This window comes from Anopheles moucheti, chromosome 2 (assembly GCF_943734755.1).
Source record: "Anopheles moucheti chromosome 2, idAnoMoucSN_F20_07, whole genome shotgun sequence".
Classification (NCBI taxonomy): Eukaryota; Metazoa; Arthropoda; class Insecta; order Diptera; family Culicidae; genus Anopheles; species Anopheles moucheti.
This window is the reverse complement of record NC_069140.1, coordinates 56,201,153-56,219,583: the sequence shown is the minus strand read 5'-3', so window position 1 is coordinate 56,219,583 and position 18,431 is coordinate 56,201,153. Positions and strand designations below refer to the sequence as shown.

The following is an 18,431-nucleotide window of genomic DNA, read 5'->3' as shown; positions in this document are numbered from 1 at the left end:
TTTTCGGGCGATTATAAAAAAAGTCGCGTAAAAAATCTGGTTCTGGATGCAGCTTCTCACACTATTAAGGTAAAAAACAACAAAACACCATATCGTATGTTGACTTGAGCGTCTTGCATGTTTCGTCACTTGAGCCAAGATTTGCATTCTGTATCATTTATCTGACGCATTTCATCTACCAGTACCGCTCGATTGTTATGCCAGCAATCATTAGCTGATAACTTTTGCGGCTGGCAACCGACGCGAATGCTTTATTCTATTGCTTGTCGTTCGGTGAGATTAGCTCATTCGTGAAGTATTCGTGGAGTAGAACGCAACGCCACAAAACAAAACGCATCTTGAACATGGAAACAATAGAAGATCTGCCGAAAATCGACTCAACACAGCATTTGGATAATGTTGTGAGCCGTCAAGAGTACGATCAACTGCTGGACGATTATAATAAGCTGAAGGAAAGGAACGAATCTAAAACCACGTCGGAACAGGACCCGGAAGTTTTTGAGTCGTACATAGGCCGTATCGCCCGATTCGAATATCTCATGAAGCAACTACAGGAAGACTTTCTCGAAATGAAAGCAAATGTTCGATCGCGAACCTTCGTCAACGGTTTCGAACAAAACGTTGTGCAACGATCGCGCGGTGAAGATAGCAGTGCAATAAACTACGTTATGACGATCGTACATCCAAAAAGTCGCACGAAGTAGGTTTGGTTTGGAGACCTGGCAAAATAAAGATTTATTTCTATAAATTGTGTCACTATCATACAACTCGGAATGAAATTTAACCACACAGCAGAATAGATTCCAGAATGTAAAAACAGCCTTTTTTAGTTACGTGTCGTTGGCAACTGATAGACGTTTTAATTGAATTATTGAAATAGAAATCACAGTATCACGCATTTTTTTTCTCTACAATGGTGTATTTGTTAGCACATAATAAAATCGAAACTAAAAGAAGAGTAAAAATGGCCATTAAGTAGCGGAAGAGTCTGAGCGAAAGGACTTAAAATTGACTACACGCATTCAATTTCAATCCACCTGGTCGGTAGTTGTCAAATGCCATCGTAAACGTCAAACTGTTGAATATTTCAGGGCTGTCAAACCAAAATGCACATTGTGGTACACTATTTTCATTACAACACTTTCTTTAATATATCCTCTTGAAATGGATAAAAGTCACTTAAATTCTATTTCGCACATCAACCTAGAAAACTCAATAAAATCGCACCATATTTTAATCGCTTTTGTGAAACACAGACAAAAGTTATACGTCCCTGTTCTACTTGACAGCCCACCTCACCTTTAGCCACTTCGATCAAAGCTGGTGCTCAAAACAAATTCGACAAGTAGCGCTAGGAGAAGTCCCTGTTTTGGTGTAGATTATCGAATAAAATCGGGCCTCAAAACACCTGTACCCGTGCCGTGGTTAGGGAAAACGTCGTAACCTAGCTCGGTGGCAAACGGATCGGGAGGTGCCTCTTCATTTCTTCGCTGATAAACATGATTGTTTGAACGAAATTGCGCCCCAGCTATCGTGCGGATAGGAATTGATTAGAAAATATTGACCTTCAGTGACACGATTTGTGAGAGTGCAGCTGAAAAGTGGGTTGAAGTGGGTGAATTTTCCCAATTGCCTTGAAAAGCGAACGACTGCAGCGGCAGAAGGTGGTAAAAGTTTTGGGGAGGGGGCAATCGACGCATTTGCACACTTGCATAACGACGACAACGATATCGCTAGCGCTCCCGGAGCGCAACGGAGGTGGTGGTGGCGCACGGAAACGGATTAAGGCACCAGCTCACGGTAGCGGATTCGATAAAATCGATGGCTTTAGATTTGCTTGGTCGTCAGAAAATGCCATTAGATGGATCCTCGTCGAAGCAACCTGCGGTTGGCTCTTCCTCGGTTAGTGGAAGTTCCGCCGGAGTTAGTACTACGGCAGGCGTCGGTGGACCAGCTGGAGTTGCTGGTGTTGGCGTGGGAGGAAATGCCACTGGACCGGCAGTAACTGGCGCGACGGCCGGTGGTGTCAGCGGAACCTCGGTCATGGGCAAACAGTTAACAGCGAAGCGCTCGTTAAAGCTGGGCAGTTTGGCGGAAGACATAATGCCCGGATCGTTGGGAGGTGGCGAGGAACCGTTCCGAGCACGACTGCATCATCTGTTTTCACAGATCGAGAAGGAGTTTGAACTATTGCATGTGGAAAACATGAGCTGTAAGTACACCGAACCGAAATTAATTGCATCGTTTCGTACACATTTTACATACTCCTGCTGTTTTTTTTTTCGCAGTGCGTGAAAAATTGGAAGCTGTCGCTGGTACTCCGCGTGATTCAACCGTCGGTGAGAGGCTTCCACTACAGGACGCATTCGAGGTGGATGGATCAGTAAATAAGAGCTTCAAATCGAAGCTTGGCAGTGCAGGCAGCAAGGTGAAGGCGGGTCACAAGCTTCGAGCACAGACGAGTCGCATCGTTTCAAGCTTCAAGGCCCAGTCCGTCGTCAGCTCGTTAGTGCGCGAATTCTGCGGCCACAAGGACGGTGTCTGGCAGGTCAGCACAAAAGCCGGCCAACCCATCATCGGTACCGCTTCGGCCGATCACAGTGCATGCATTTGGGGCATCGATACGGGGCGATGTCTGCTGCAGTATCAGGGACACAGTGGATCGGTCAACTCGATCAAGTTTCATCCAACGCGCGACATCGTGCTGACTGGCAGTGGGGATGCCACCGCTCAAATATGGCAAGCTGCCGTGAACTGGGAGATACCGGCACGGAAGGGCCATTCCTCGGAGGAGGAACTCGAGGAAGAGGAGGAAGGACCGTACGAAGAAAAGGAACGGATTGATGTGTTGCGGACGCCGTTGTGCGAATTTTCCGGCCCCGGAGGACACACGGCGGTGGTAGTGGCAGCCGACTGGTTACCCGGTGGCGATCAGGTTATAACGGCCAGCTGGGATCGGACTGCGATTCTGTGGGACGTGGAAACACGGGAACCGTTGCATCCACTGTGCGGTCACGATCACGAGCTGACTCACGCGTCAGCCCATCCGAGCCAACGGCTCGTTGTGACGGCTTCGCGTGATTCCACCTTCCGGCTGTGGGATTTCCGTGACTCCATTCCGGCGGTTTCAGTTTTCCAAGGACACACTGAGTAAGATGCCTAACTGAGTACGAATGTCCACCTCGCACGTCCTGTGAATGTAATCGTCTTTTTCTTCCAGAAACGTCACCTCTACAGTATTCACACGTGATGACAAGGTAGTCTCCGGATCAGATGACCGGTCGGTGAAGGTATGGGAGCTGCGTAACATGCGTTCTGCGCTTACAACCATCCGCACGGATTCCGCCGTAAATCGGTTGGCCGTGTCGGCCAGCGGTGTGATCGCCATCCCGCACGATAATCGCCATATTCGGCTGTTCGATCTGAACGGACAGCGCATTGCCCGGTTACCCCGTACGAGCCGCCAAGGCCATCGACGTATGGTATCCGCAGTCGCCTGGACCGAGGATATCAGCTCAAACTGCAATCTCTTCTCAAGTGGTTTCGATCGGCGAGTGTTGGGCTGGGGCGTTTGTTTGCCACCCAAAGACAACTGAGCAACTAATTCATGGGTACGTGCAGGTAACCGCGTCAGAGGATCGAAGCAGAGCAGGAAGCACATGTCGTTTTTTGTTGTTTCGTTCGTTACATTGTTTTAGTTTATTCAATAATGGTTGTTTGTTGTGTATGTTTCATTGCGCGTTGCATTGCCACCAACTACTTAGTCATTAGAGTACACGGTACAGTAAGCTTCCCAGTGATGCTGCGTCAGACGAAGGAATTGTAGAATCGGAATCACAATCGATACTTGCTAGACGAAATTATTATTCTGCTACATGTTCGTGGCTCAACGACCATGCTTGTTCTTGTTAACTTTCTCTTTGCATCCGCATCTTAAATGTGTTGGATTTTTGAAGGTTTTTTTTCTTCTTCCTTGTTTCATTGCTATGGCGGGATAAAAAAGTCTCGGGTAAACTAATCAAGGTAGCGCAAATGCAAAATGATGCTAGAATTAGCAAACGAGAAGAATCTCATTCACATTCTGGGTAAATATTTATATGCGGTTTCAGGTCATTTTTTATATTCTAAGCATTTTTTTCTTCAATAGAAATATTTATGTTGTGGGACAGCTACCTCACAAAACTGATTAGATTTTGTGAATGCTGGGAGAAAAAAAGCACACAATTACCTTAGCAACACCTTAATTTTTCAAACATCAGCAGCAGAGAACACAAATTAATATTTAAATACAGTCAATATACAGTCACTAATGGCACCTTACGGAAATGGAGGAGAATTCTAATGTTCCAACTATATTTTAACCAGCATCAGTTTGGGTGGAGCAGTTTGGGCAGTTCCAGGGTACGGGTTAGTAGAATGTAAAGGAAGAATGTGTATTATCACGTAGTACTATAAGGAGGGATAGATACAGACAGGTAGAACTGCATAATTGCAACGATGAACAAAACATCACAGTTCCGTCACGGACAATGGACGACAGTAGACTGGAGCCCATTATTTTTAACGCTTACACGTTACGAAGATTTATTAAAGATTGGATGGACGATGGAGTTGACGTTGAAGAGCATTGTGGGTAGTCGAGACGATAAGCAAAATACCAAATGTATGTACGAACGCACGACTGGTACTCAATTCGAATGTAATCTTGTGATGTAAACAAACACACTTGGAGAAAGGAGACAGTACTATCAACTAACAAACATCAATCGGGTGTATATTCTTTGCAACGAAAGGAAAGAACGCACCGGACCGGAACAGGCTGGAGTTGAAACGCTTTGTGTATATTTTTGGTACATGAGCCGCAACCGTCCACCTACGTGAGCTGTTGCACTTCTACGGAGAAACTCCACAGCTGCGATGGTGCACCACGGCGGCACTCGGACGCACCGACATCATCCCTGACGAGACTTTCCAAGCACATGCCGCTTGCTTGGTGTATCAGTGTACCACCCTGTCGTTGCCACCGTTGTCTATCCTTATCGTCAGTTCGCGGAAGGTTATTCTTCTGACGGCAACGTTCAGCCAGCACGAAACCATTACGCACCGTAAGGCAAACCGCCCGATCCGTACTTAACTGGCCGTTGGTTTTATGTAGCGCCCACTGCAGCTGTCCATCGCTGCCGTCCATATCACGCGCCCCACAGTCCACCAATGTGACGTCATTCTCGTTCAATCGCTTGCGCATTCTTGCCGATGCTGGCACTCTCTTTGGTTTAACGGCAAGACATCGTTCGCCGTGTCGTAGCTGCCCGAAAGCGACATTGTTCTCGTTGGGAAGCTTCAGGTCGAGGAACACGTTCTGCAGGTACCAGCTGAATTTGCGACAGTTGAGCGATCGTCGCAGATGCTGCTGTTGAGTAATCGATCCCGCATCGATGGGGACCGCCTCTGGGCGGGCTTCGTAGAAGAAGTTTTTGAACTCATCCATCCAAACGAGTGCCACACGTTTTGTGTTGCTGTAACAGCAAGCGGGTTTCGATAGATTACTTACTTATTATCACTATCAGGGGTATTTACTCACCGTAGATACGTCACATGGCTCCCGTCCGGTAGAAAGCTGAACGGATGCTTACGCCGGAAGACGTGCCCAACGCGTGAACAGGGCACCACCTCCACGTGTGCACCGCACATCCACGCTTTCAGGGACATCTCGAGCGATTCGCCACCCCAAATGTCCATACCCGGATCGAATCCTCCCAGCTGCTCGAACAGATTCTTCGCCACGATAAATATGCCGCCGGAGATGGCGGGACTGTAGAACGGTAGCGATTCATCGTGCCGCCGATGCTCGAACTCTTCCTCGGCGATCGGCAACCAACGAAAGTGAAGGCTCCAATCGAAACCGCCCCGCAACCGGGCACTGTTTGCCCGATACTCGAACGTACCTGGATCGATGATGTCTATCACCGGGCTAAGGATGGCGGTCGCGTCGATCGCGAGTCGATCGTGCAGTGGTTCCAGCCACCCCCGATTCACCTCACAATGGCTGTCCAGAAACAGAATGTAGCTTCCAGCCGCGTACGTCGCCCCAATGTTTCTGGAACGTATCAGTCCTGCGCACGGAAAGTGACGGATTAAACGCTGCAGTAGAATGGACTAATGCTCTCCAGTAAGTATTACCTTGTCGCACCGAATTACGGTAGTATCTCACGAGCGGAATTTGGTTAAACCATTCGTAATACCTAACATCCTGAGGGTTTCTATCCATTTCCGCAGGATGCTCTAAGCTGTTGTTCACATGATTGTCGCTGCAGTCGTCGATCAGGATGATTTCGTGCAACATATCGAGCGGAGTACGCTGCAGGATGCTGGCGAGCGTTCGCAGCAGTGTGGAGGTAGCTTCATTATGGAACGTTATTATCACAGATGTAGTACGCCCAGGGGTCGTGAGGTAGGTGCGCTGTTGGCAGCTAAAACGATAACATTTAAATGAACACGATTGAATTGTTTTGCATTAAGTAAAAAGTGTTTAAAAGCACGTTAACGGCTTAAAACGGGTACATTTTTTTAATCTCGCTGCGTTGCATGGGAATTCACACGGAGCGGGTGAATCAGCTCAATGATATTCAAGCTCATGGGGCGGCACAGGCGTCTACTGATGGTGAAGCCGTGAAACCTTCAAATCGAATAATGAAGCATATGTAAATAACTCGTTTCAACACAGCACACTCCAAGGCAAGTTCCAAAAGCCATTACGCCAGCTGATAACAGACGCTAATATGTATCGGACCGTCGACTTCCTGCTAGAGATCCAAATATTTTGAATACTTATTTAAATTTCATCTACTCAGTCCACCCCACTGGGTGGCGGTGATGGAACCCAGCCTATGGTGAGCATGAGCCATGATATATAAAATTTAATCACGCATTCATCAATTCGAGCGGATTACGACTATCAACAGGGAAATGTAGATTTATGTGTGGTGTGTGATTGGATTTCTCAAGACGTGTTTCGGTTCAGCTTAAAATCAGATTGAATTTTATTCCATTTTTGCTCAAATTCATTCATGTGAAAATGAATAAGCTTTTGTTTTAATGAGCTAGTTTTACCCGTAAATTTATGGTATTTATACTATCGATTTTTTTCATAAATTACAAGTCTTGTAACTAAGAATAGTAAAATTTTGGACCATAATTTTACCGATGGCTTTGTTAAATTAGGCTAATGAATGAGACGTTACAATAGTTAAGCGCAAAGCGACATAACTCTGCCGATTCACTTTGAATTTTCTAAAAGCTTTTCTGTACTAATCTTTTTACACTTATCTTATAAAAAATTCCATCAACAAAAGTTTGCTTTAGCAAGTTTAAATGACAAAAAACCGTAAAAAGGGTGTTGCATTCGATTAGGCGCACTGCTAAAAAAGCCAAAGCAATAAGTCAAACAAGTGACGGGTTTATACTCGTGGGGAGCCTAAGCGGGAAAATGAACGCGCACGTGTAAAATGCTTAATGTACATCGCTGATATAACATGAATTCTACGGCGAGTTCCTTATCGTATAGCGGATTAGACTCGCCAAGCTTCGGTGGGGTGGTCACGTTATTAGAATGACACGGGATGACCCAGCCTGTAAAGTCCTTTTAGGTCGCCCACATGGACAGAGGAGGCGTGGTAGGCCCAAATTGAGATGGAGCGATGGTGCAGATGTGTCCGTCAGAAAGTCCTGGCATATTTGATTGGCAAACGATTGCGCTCAAACGTGAGCGGTTTAGAGGACTCGTGCAGCAGGCCAAGACCATGAAGCGATTGTAGTGCCTGATGAATAAGTTCTTCCTAGATTTTTTATATCGATCCATTATGATCTTTCTGTTTGTGATCTGTCCTTTATTAGTTACAGTGATAAGGTGGTGTGAGCGGGAACGAGTCCATTGCTAGGCGATCCAACGAAAAATGTCCCAATTCGCTTTCACTTCATGCTTTATGGACGCCATGTTTAAAAAATGTTGTCAGGCATTGTTGATTTTCTGAAGTTTGTGAACCTAGTCGTACTCAGAGCCTACCATATCAGCAGCCATGTAGCGCAGGTAGAGGACCAAAGTAAACGAGACTGCGGTTGCAGGAAAGTGACACACATTTATTGAGCAGGGTTGATGCTTCTTATGAACTATTCTAAGGTTCTACCCCTTGTCAGCCTAGGAAACCGTTCAGTCCGCTTACCGTTAAACCCTTCACTGACTCAAACTGTCTTGAAATTATATGTCTTAGTATTTGGTAGCTCCTCTTTTGGTTTTAATTACTTCAAAGATTTGTTTTAACATTGAAGTAAAGAGGTTTTTACTGTTTCTGAGCAAGTTTGCTCTCTCCATTCCCTTGTACACACATGGAGGTCCTGTAGGGTGTTGATTGAGTTGTCCCTTTGCGTGAAACTTTGATGCCATTATTCTCCAAAGGTACTCGATAGAGTCGCAATCGTAGCAGCAGACTGGCCATTCATGAACGGTGATTTCTTTTGACTCAAACCAAGCCTTTGGTTGGCATGACACATGAAGTTAGGCATGTTTCGGCTAGTAAACAGGCGACCTATACTCAGTGGAGGATCAATCCCCTTGGAGGCCCAGGGCGGAAATATAGTTGGGGCCTCTAATTTTAAAACGATGCAGGAGGGAAGGGGGACATTGAGGGGACTTGAAATGAGACAAGGCGAGAAGCGCAGTAAGACGGGGTTTATTGCCGTTTGATCCGCCGCTAGGCTGTCCCTAATCATTCATACGTATGAACTCATGTCTGTTCGCGATGAACTGCGCCTTTGCCTCCTTTCACGTATACCAGGTATTGACCAGTTCCGGAACAACACACCGACTGCAGGTGAGATGGGTCATGTGTGTTTGTGACGACATCGTCGGTAGCACGGAACATACACGGGAGATTGTGCTGCAACATCGTGCTACAGGATCCTTAAGGCCAGTGTATGAGACCAACCAGATCATGCGTCCACTACAGTACCCGATCCTGTTTCCACGGGGTGAAGCCGGTTGTACTCATGGTATGTTGAAGATACGTCGTCGAGGAAGACAGCCGAAACAATCGAGCACGGGGACAAACACAGATAGTGGTGCCGTCATCAATGAGAATGATCCCCAGATGGAGCCGAATGCAGAGGAAAATTCATCCAATCAAATTACTCCACGTAAATATGCCGCGTATATATTACATATCCTGGCGGGAGATCGCTTATTCTCTGATGCATTGTGAGGGGTAATCACCTGTCATACATTTTGCAATACAGAATGAGCAAGTTACTAAGTTGTGAATTTCGATTTTTTTGTTTGTTTATTATTTAGGGGATTGTTTAACATTGTGTATCCCATTAAACAAACAACGCAAATTTTATATAATAATAATAATTTGTGTTATGCACAGTCGGTTAGATTTGCATAGCTTTTAGCATTTGAAAACTAAATGCTAGGTCAAGTTTTTGTGTTGAAAGACTACCTCCATGATCATTCGCTCACGTCGATGTTTTAGGCGATGAATAAAAATTAACGGTTGATTCCTGTGGTGAGCTTCTACTTACTGAACTTTTTCAACAACTGATCATGTTTTAAGCATTCTTTGATCCATTAGGTGCAGGGCCACGAGAGTTGACAAAATGCTGACTAATTTGTAAAAATGACCAAATCAGCTGGTCAACTGTGAAAAGCACTATACGGTTGCCGCGCACACAATTGTTTTCAGATTTTCGATACCAGGAGAGCATGTTTTTCAAGAGGTTGAATAAATTTGCGCTGCAGGTGAAATATCCTACAGCGTGGAATAAATTTGCCCAGCAATATTGCATTGCGTACTATCAAACCCGTGAGAGTGTTCACTAGTTTAAGAAAAATGGATGAAACGGAGAGCATCCTTCATTTCGCTCAAACTATCCATGGGCTGGTACGAAATTCCATACAAAACCAGCTGTTTTCAGATTCCCGATACCAGGAAAGCATCCACGGAAGAGGTAGCACCTTGTACAGTAATTTTGCTCGAAAACCGCCTAAAGGTATGCAATATTCAAAACATTAACTTTCCCGTTGGTCGTGAAAAATTTCTTCGAAAACCGCCGAAAGGTATGCAATATTTAAACACTATTTTTCCCGTTGGTCGTGAAAAATTTCTTCGAAAACCGCCGAAAGGTATGCAATTTTTAAACACTAACTTTCCCGTTGGTCGTGAAACATTTCTTCGAAAACTACCAGTTTTCGAATGTATAGTACCAGGAGAGCATGCACGGAAGAGGTAGCACCTGGTAATTTTGTCCGCCTAAAGGTATGCAATGTTTATACACTAACTTTCCATACAAACCAGCTGTTTTCAGATTTTCGATACCAGGAGAGCATGTTTTTCAAGAGGTAACACCTGGTACCAGCAGAGCAAGATGGCGCCCAACAATTCATGAAAAGTTTCATGAAATTATTTCATGAAATATTTCATGAAACATTTCATGAAATATTTCATGAATGAAATTTTTATGAATGAAAATTTTATTAATGAAAATTTAATTCAAAAAAATTTCATTCATAAAAATTTCATTCATAAAAATTTCATTCATAAAAATTTTATTCATTAAAAATTCATTCATAAAAATTTCATTCAAAAAACTTCATTCGTTAAATTTTCATTCATAAAAATTTCATTCAAAAATTTCATTCACGAAAATTTCATTCATAAAAATTTCATTCATAAAAATTTCATTCATAAAATTTTCATTCATAAAAATTTCATTCATAAAAATTTCATTCTTAAAAATTTCATTCATTAAAATTTCATTCAAAAAATTTCATTCATTAAATTTTCATTCATAAAAATTTCATTCAATTAAATTTCATTCATTAGATTTTCATTCAAAAAAAATTTCATTCATAAAAATTTCATTGACAAAAATTTTAGTCATAAAAATTTCATTCATTAAAATTTAATTCATGAAAATTTCTTTCATAAAATTTTTATTCATGAAAATTTCATTCATGAAAATTTCATTCATGAAAATTTCATTTATAAAATTTTCATTCATGAAAATTTCATTCATTAAAATTTCATTCATAAAAAATTCATTCAAAAAATTTCATTCATGAAAATTTCATTCATAAAATTTTCATTCATGAAAATTTCATTCATGAAAATTTCATTCATAAAATTTTCATTCATGATAATTTCATTCATTAAAATTTCATTCATAAAAAATTAATTCAAAAAATTTCATTCATTAAAATTTCATTCATAAAATTTTCATTCATAAAAATTTCATTCATGAAATATTTCATGAAATGTTTCATGAAATGTTTCATGAAATATTTCATGAAATATTTCATGAAATTTTCATGAAATGTTCATGAAATGTTTCATGAAATATTTCATGAAATAATTTCATGAAACTTTTCATGAATTGTTGGGCGCCATCTTGCTCTGCTGGTACCAGGTGTTACCTCTTGAAAAACATGCTCTCCTGGTATCGAAAATCTGAAAACAGCTGGTTTGTATGGAAAGTTAGTGTATAAACATTGCATACCTTTAGGCGGACAAAATTACCAGGTGCTACCTCTTCCGTGGATGCTCTCCTGGTACTATACATTCGAAAACTGGTAGTTTTCGAAGACATGTTTCACGACCAACGGGAAAGTTAGTGTTTAAAAATTGCATACCTTTCGGCGGTTTTCGAAGAAATTTTTCACGACCAACGGGAAAAATAGTGTTTAAATATTGCATACCTTTCGGCGGTTTTCGAAGAAATTTTTCACGACCAACGGGAAAGTTAATGTTTTGAATATTGCATACCTTTAGGCGGTTTTCGAGCAAAATTACTGTACAAGGTGCTACCTCTTCCGTGGATGCTTTCCTGGTATCGGGAATCTGAAAACAGCTGGTTTTGTATGGAATTTCGTACCAGCCCATGGATAGTTTGAGCGAAATGAAGGATGCTCTCCGTTTCATCCATTTTTCTTAAACTAGTGAACACTCTCACGGGTTTGATAGTACGCAATGCAATATTGCTGGGCAAATTTATTCCACGCTGCAGGTTATTTCACCTGCAGCGCAAATTTATTTCACCTCTTGAAAAACATGCTCTCCTGGTATCGAAAATCTGAAAACAATTGTGTGCGCGGCAACGGTATAGTGGTTTTCACAGTTGACCAGCTGATTTGGTCATTTTTACAAATTAGTCAGCATTTTGTCAACTCTCGTGGCCCTGCACCTAATGGATCAAAGAATGCTATAAAACATGATCAGTTGTTGAAAAAGTTCAGTAAGTAGAAGCTCACCACAGGAATCAACCGTTAATTTTTATTCATCGCCTAAAACATCGACGTGAGCGAATGATCATGGAGGTAGTCTTTCAACACAAAAACTTGACTTAGCATTTTAATTTTCAAATGCTAAAAGCTATGCAAATCTAACCGACTGTGCATAACACAAATTATTATTATTATATAAAATTTGCGTTGTTTGTTTAATGGGATACACAATGTTAAACAATCCCCTAAATAATAAACAAACAAAAAAATCGAAATTCACAACTTAGTAACTTGCTCATTCTGTATTGCAAAATGTATGACAGGTGATTACCCCTCACAATGCATCAGAGAATAAGCGATCTCCCGCCAGGATATGTAATATATACGCGGCATATTTACGTGGAGTAATTTGATTGGATGAATTTTCCTCTGCATTCGGCTCCATCTGGGGATCATTCTCATTGATGACGGCACCACTATCTGTGTTTGTCCCCGTGCTCGATTGTTTCGGCTGTCTTCCTCGACGACGTATCTTCAACATACCATGAGTACAACCGGCTTCACCCCGTGGAAACAGGATCGGGTACTGTAGTGGACGCATGATCTGGTTGGTCTCATACACTGGCCTTAAGGATCCTGTAGCACGATGTTGCAGCACAATCTCCCGTGTATGTTCCGTGCTACCGACGATGTCGTCACAAACACACATGACCCATCTCACCTGCAGTCGGTGTGTTGTTCCGGAACTGGTCAATACCTGGTATACGTGAAAGGAGGCAAAGGCGCAGTTCATCGCGAACAGACATGAGTTCATACGTATGAATGATTAGGGACAGCCTAGCGGCGGATCAAACGGCAATAGGCCCCGTCTTACTGCGCTTTTCGCCTTGTCTCATTTCAAGTCCCCTCAATGTCCCCCTTCCCTCCTGCATCGTTTTAAAAATTAGAGGCCCCAACTATATTTCCGCCCTGGGCCTCCAAGGGGATTGATCCTCCACTGATTAGAATACATGAATAGGTTGAAGTAAAAGGGAATGTAAGGGTTCACGGGGCGGCCAGATGGTGTATTGGTAGCGCAGCCGGTCTGCACAAGACAGGACCACGGAAAAATTTCATTTGGACCACCAAACCTCCGTACGCAGCTCTGACTATCCTGCGTGTAAATATAGTAAAAATAAAAATAGAAACGGTAGGCTTAAACATCCTGAAGATGACGTGCCGATAAAGAAGAAGGAGTTTGAATACACTGCATACTTCTCTTGCGTAGCCGTGTAACCGGGCCGATATACCTAATCAAATAGAAACAAATGTTTTATATAACCAAGGATATATAAAATTCAAAGATACCAAGGATATTTTCGATCAATTTTCTACCTTTTTAATTAGATTTTGTGCTATAAATTAACTCTGCTGTTAAATTTCCAAAAATCGCACAGTCTGCACAAGTTGTTTGGGGCCCCCAACACGACGAGGCCCCAGGCGACCGCCTACTCCGCCTACCATTTGATCCGCCGCTGCCTATACTCGTCGAATTTGGAGGTTAAATGCAACATCTTCCAGGAGTTCACAGTAAGTGTTCGTCAATCTCGTGGATATTCAACCCGTAAAGCTTGCAAAGAAAGGCGGCCCGGTGGCATGATGGTAGCAGCGCTAGTCGTTACACGAACGGACCGGACCAATCCCCCCAATCTAGGACTGACTATCTAGCTATAAAGGTAAATAAAGTAACTGAAAGCCAGAAATGCCAGCAGGCCTACTACTAGACACCTCTTGAGGTTGGTGGGCCGATAAAGAAGAAGAAAGCCTGCAGAGGAAGTGTGTGGTCTCCTGTCTCGAAAAGGGAAAAATTCACCATTACCATGGTGACCATGAACAAGCATTACGACTGTGTATTGACGACCACCAGTCAGTAAGTTATTAAACCCTTGTACTGTAGGAAGTCTCACTAAATAAAACGAACAACAAGAATAACTGGGAATTTTAATTAGTCGTATCACTAAAACAAAGAGACATGCAATTAATGGTCGGTACGTCGTACCATAAGTGAGAAGCATTAACGTGGCAGTAGGGCGGGGACTTCACGATCAAAATGGGTTTGATTGGTGTAAAGGTGATGTGCTGCATAATGATCTCCGTTTCCAAACATATTCTATTTTAACGATCGCGCCCTTGCCGTATGGGGGGGGGGGGGCTTTTTTGCATATTTTAGTAACATTTATCCAATTGGAATTTATTACCATTTGTTTTGTTTTGTTTTTTCTTCCAATTTTTTCAAGTGTTGATACACTCGCGTTGATTTCAAGTGGATAGTGTCTAATTCTATTTTTAAACTAAATAAAAGAAAGAACATAAATAATTTTCTCGTTGAATGACTGCTGTACAAACGCACGCTAGCAGTATAGCATCATTATTTTATTTCTTCGTACCCCAACACATGGCAGGTTTGGCCTCAATTTGTGTTGAAATGTTAGTCCTCAACAGATAACGATGTGCCTTTTTGTTGTTGTGTGTTTTGTTTTTAATGGTTCAATATATTTTTCTGAATCCAATCTGCCAACAATCGTGCGTGAAGTAGCATGATTATGTGCACTAAGCTCACACCATCGTCAATCAAATCCGATGAGTTGCTGAACACACACTTGACCGTTTTTACTACTGCGAAACTACTCAGCCCATTGGCCATCCGCAACTCCTTGCTTTGGGGTCAATAACTGGCGAGCAAATCCCGGCAAACTGCGAAATGATTCGTTCCCGCTGATTAGCGGAATGTCTTAAAGCGCCCTGCGCCTTCGCGACCATGCGCCTTGCTTTCTACCACGTGCGGGCAATGTTTCGATGGGTCCGGCGATGAAAAATGCCGGTCAAGATTGTTTACCAACGGGTTCAAATCTAATCGCCGCACAGCCAGTGGCTCTTAACCTGTGTAGTGGCTCAACATGATTTATTATTGTAATAAGAAGAGATAATAATTTGTTATTATTATCAAACTGAACATTAATTAAACAATCATTCAAAAAAAAAATGTTCCATTGGTCTCGGGCCTTGACAGTCGAAACACAACTGGATAGGTTCCACGCAGCAAGGATTACACCGCCTACGGGATACAAATAATCTTACTGGATCATAAAATGGCATATAACCTAGTAGAACATGTCTTCTCAAAAACTGCCTTAAAATAAGCTCCATCATCATCATAAAACCAATCCTATTTTGTTCTAGTTCCAAAAAACTCAGAATAATGTTGTATTATGAAATTAGGAAGATCTAATATCTAGGAACTAATATTCATAGAAGAAATTGTAAGAAATTGTAAGAATTCTGTTGCCTGCAGAAATCTTTTCCAGAGTTACGCGAATCTGAAAATTTTTACAGTTCCTGTAATTGTGTATGTGGAATTGAATTTTGTATGTGTACAAATACTTCAATTTTTCCAAAAAAAGTTACATTTTAATATTTAAAATATAAATTTTGGGAAAGATTTTACTATAATTATGGGAATAAACGAAAACATATCGATTATCAATGTGCTTCGTAACGTGAAAAGAAGAAATTGATACCTGAATACTTAATATAAACGATGTTATAAAAGGAATTCGAGTTATGCGAATTTCTTTGGCCGCATTATTCGCATAACTCGGGAAAAGGCTTTATCGCAAAACACCTTATGGCACACATCGAATAATTAATAAACATTTAATTTACTAAACAATCGCTAATTGTCAAATTAGATTCACTATGCTTGCTTAATTATTGTTTATAAAACAAAATGTTATACACTGTGTCCACATTTTTTAGCAAGTGTGGTAATAGCCGGACGACCCAGTAGAGGCGCTGACCTTCACGAGACAGGACTGATCCAAAATCCCATCCGTTCCAATCCAACTCTGTGCAAAGAGGACTGTCTATCCAGCTACGGGGCATAACTAAAGTCAAAGAAAGCCAGAAATGGCAGACCTCTTCAGGTTGTTGTTCCGATAAAGACGAAGAAAAAGTGGGTAATAGGCATCCAACTCTGGAACAAATCAAAATACTAACTCTCGAACAAAGTATTTAATGTGGCTAATTCCTATCGAGGAACCGTATCTGTTATTTCAGGCGAGTGTAAACAACGAAATGGCTCATTGGTTTAATATGGCTTGATACACAGCCCTCAATGATTTGCGGTTAGGAAATCCAGAAAATATTACAGTTCAAACCAAACGTGATGTGATAGTGACAGCACGATTTTTATGTCCCACGCTGTACAGGAATCTCGCATAAAATTTAAACTACTTACTTTGGATGACGCGTATCTGGAATGGGCCGTTCGACACCGAGTCGATCGCTAACCGTACGGTTAAAGTGGTGCTGTTCGAACGGCACCGGTGTAGTCACGAGATCTGGACCGCCGCCGCCCCCAGACTGGAAGGGTGGTTCAGCCATGGCCCATGCATGCCAGAGCCTGCGCACCACCTCCAGCCCGACGCTGAGATTCTGCTCCGCCTGGTCCTGATCGACCTTGCGCCGCATCTTCGGCATGTGAAACAGATACAGGTTGTTGCAGCAGAAGAACAGGACGCCAAACGCCACGATCAGCAGAAAGACGATCGGTTTTTTGCGCTGGATCTTCATTATGCCGGACCCGTTCGCATCTCGTTGGCAGAGGGCGTCGGAGTCGGGGTGCGCGGTTGGCAATTGGCGGGGCTAAGACGAATTAACACTTTTCGCACCCGTGGATGTTGGTGCCCGCGTGGCCACTTTGTAGCCGGGAAAGATCTTTCACAGACGTCTGCACGACTGCTGTAGGCACTTCAATTTAGACTAATTTGCACCGTGTACATTCCATTCGATCGGCGATCTATCTCGCATGATCTTGTTGCTTCCTCTCAGAACCGCTACCAGCCATGCATGCTAGCACAGCCCTTGTGGGGACGTTTCATCGCGGGTCTGCATAATTCATTCGCACTAAACATACACGATTTACAGCCAGCATGTGCACCGGTTGCTTGCTCGAAGATGGGAATTCCCGGCCGTTCGCGAGCGGTACTTCAATGGAAGCCCTTTGCGATGATTTGGTTCTGTGTCTCCCGCTCTTTGGATGATGATATTGGCTAATGGAACTTGCAGTGCCGTTTGGCAGTGCCTTTTATCACAATCGCAAACGCGAGATCTCTGAACCCTGAATCCGATGTCCACGTTCGACCAAGCCACAGCAATACGTCACACGCGATAAGAAACGCACTCGTCATTCGTCAACAGAGAGCGCTGTTTACATACACCTGATGCATAGTCGGCGGTCCACCGTATCACACTATCGATCCGGCCGCGTCAATTCACCCTGTCACGGGAACCACAAATATTGAGGTAGCAGCACTACTCTGAGCACGTATCCCGTAATGTGTGCACCGGATATGGATAACGCTGTACGTGGAACTTGCGCATCCAAATCTCACGTTCTTCCCGTTTCCTTACACACCACACACCACACACACACACGCACATAGAAAAACCCTGGACAACTAACAAATCTAATCACGTAACACGCGCAACCCTCTAATCCCGCGCACTTCCACTCCCGGTGGTTCTGCCCGGAAAGGTGAACTCGCGTAATCAATCGATGATGCGCCAAGGCCAGCAACGAAATCAGTTTTGCGCGATGCCTGACGCCGGAGCTGACTAATAGGAGCCTACCGTTCCTATCGTGCGTTGTTGCGGTGTGTGCCACCGACCTTTGTCGCACGGTCAGTGGACTGGGCCGGGAAGAGCCGGCGCCAGAATCGATTGCGTTTCAGCTCGGAACGTCCGCACGCGTGTTTTTTTTTTTTTTGTTACCTTGGCTCCGGGTTCCGGGTCTTGTTTGCGCGGTTTGCTTTGCGGCTCTTCGTGTGCCCGTGAAGAACGCAGCCGGTCGTTCCTGAGCTCCGTCGCTGGTGCCGGCTGGATCGTAACTGTTTTCCGGCGCGTGTGTGTCCCGCGGCGCGTTCGAAAATCCACTGCCCCATTCATGCTCATGCCTCTGCACCTATCGCTCGCACTTGCTCGTACGCTCTCGTTCTCTCTTTCGGGACGCTACGAAATGCGTGGAGTTCACGAATCGATGGGGCCGATCATCCTTGCTCATTTCTTCCATTGCTCAGCACAATCGATCAGTGCTTCGCAAGCGCTGGAATGCTATCGC

The 18,431-nt window shown here is 43.4% G+C and overlaps 2 protein-coding genes across 2 annotated transcripts; one reads left to right on the top strand and one right to left on the bottom strand.

The window, feature by feature from the left end:
- The first annotated feature begins 1,362 nt into the window (after positions 1–1,362).
- On the top strand, positions 1,363–4,413 carry LOC128297344 (WD repeat-containing protein 37). Its single transcript, XM_053032970.1, has 3 exons — positions 1,363–2,212; positions 2,289–3,150; positions 3,221–4,413. The coding sequence occupies exons 1-3, from the start codon at positions 1,822–1,824 to the stop codon at positions 3,594–3,596; spliced, it is 1,629 nt and encodes a 542-aa protein (XP_052888930.1). The 5' UTR covers positions 1,363–1,821; the 3' UTR covers positions 3,597–4,413.
- A 337-nt stretch (positions 4,414–4,750) lies between these two features.
- Positions 4,751–17,999, bottom strand: LOC128297343 (polypeptide N-acetylgalactosaminyltransferase 14-like). Its single transcript, XM_053032968.1, has 4 exons — positions 16,551–17,999; positions 6,181–6,470; positions 5,582–6,113; positions 4,751–5,516 (listed from the first exon to the last, which is right to left on the bottom strand). Exons 1-4 carry the CDS (start codon positions 16,883–16,885, stop codon positions 4,874–4,876), a joined length of 1,800 nt encoding a protein of 599 aa, XP_052888928.1. The 5' UTR covers positions 16,886–17,999; the 3' UTR covers positions 4,751–4,873.
- Positions 18,000–18,431: the final 432 nt, after the last annotated feature.

Coding starts and splice junctions, on each gene's coding strand:
- LOC128297344 (XM_053032970.1), top strand. CDS start 1,822: ATGGCTTTAGATTTGCTTGGTCGTCAGAAAATGCCATTAGATGGATCC. Junction 2,213..2,288: donor GCATGTGGAAAACATGAGCT/GTAAGTACACCG, acceptor TTTTTTTCGCAG/TGCGTGAAAAATTGGAAGCT. Junction 3,151..3,220: donor GTTTTCCAAGGACACACTGA/GTAAGATGCCTA, acceptor TTTTTCTTCCAG/AAACGTCACCTCTACAGTAT.
- LOC128297343 (XM_053032968.1), bottom strand. CDS start 16,885: ATGAAGATCCAGCGCAAAAAACCGATCGTCTTTCTGCTGATCGTGGCG. Junction 6,114..6,180: donor CCGTAATTCGGTGCGACAAG/GTAATACTTACT, acceptor TTCCGTGCGCAG/GACTGATACGTTCCAGAAAC. Junction 5,517..5,581: donor AGCCATGTGACGTATCTACG/GTGAGTAAATAC, acceptor TTGCTGTTACAG/CAACACAAAACGTGTGGCAC.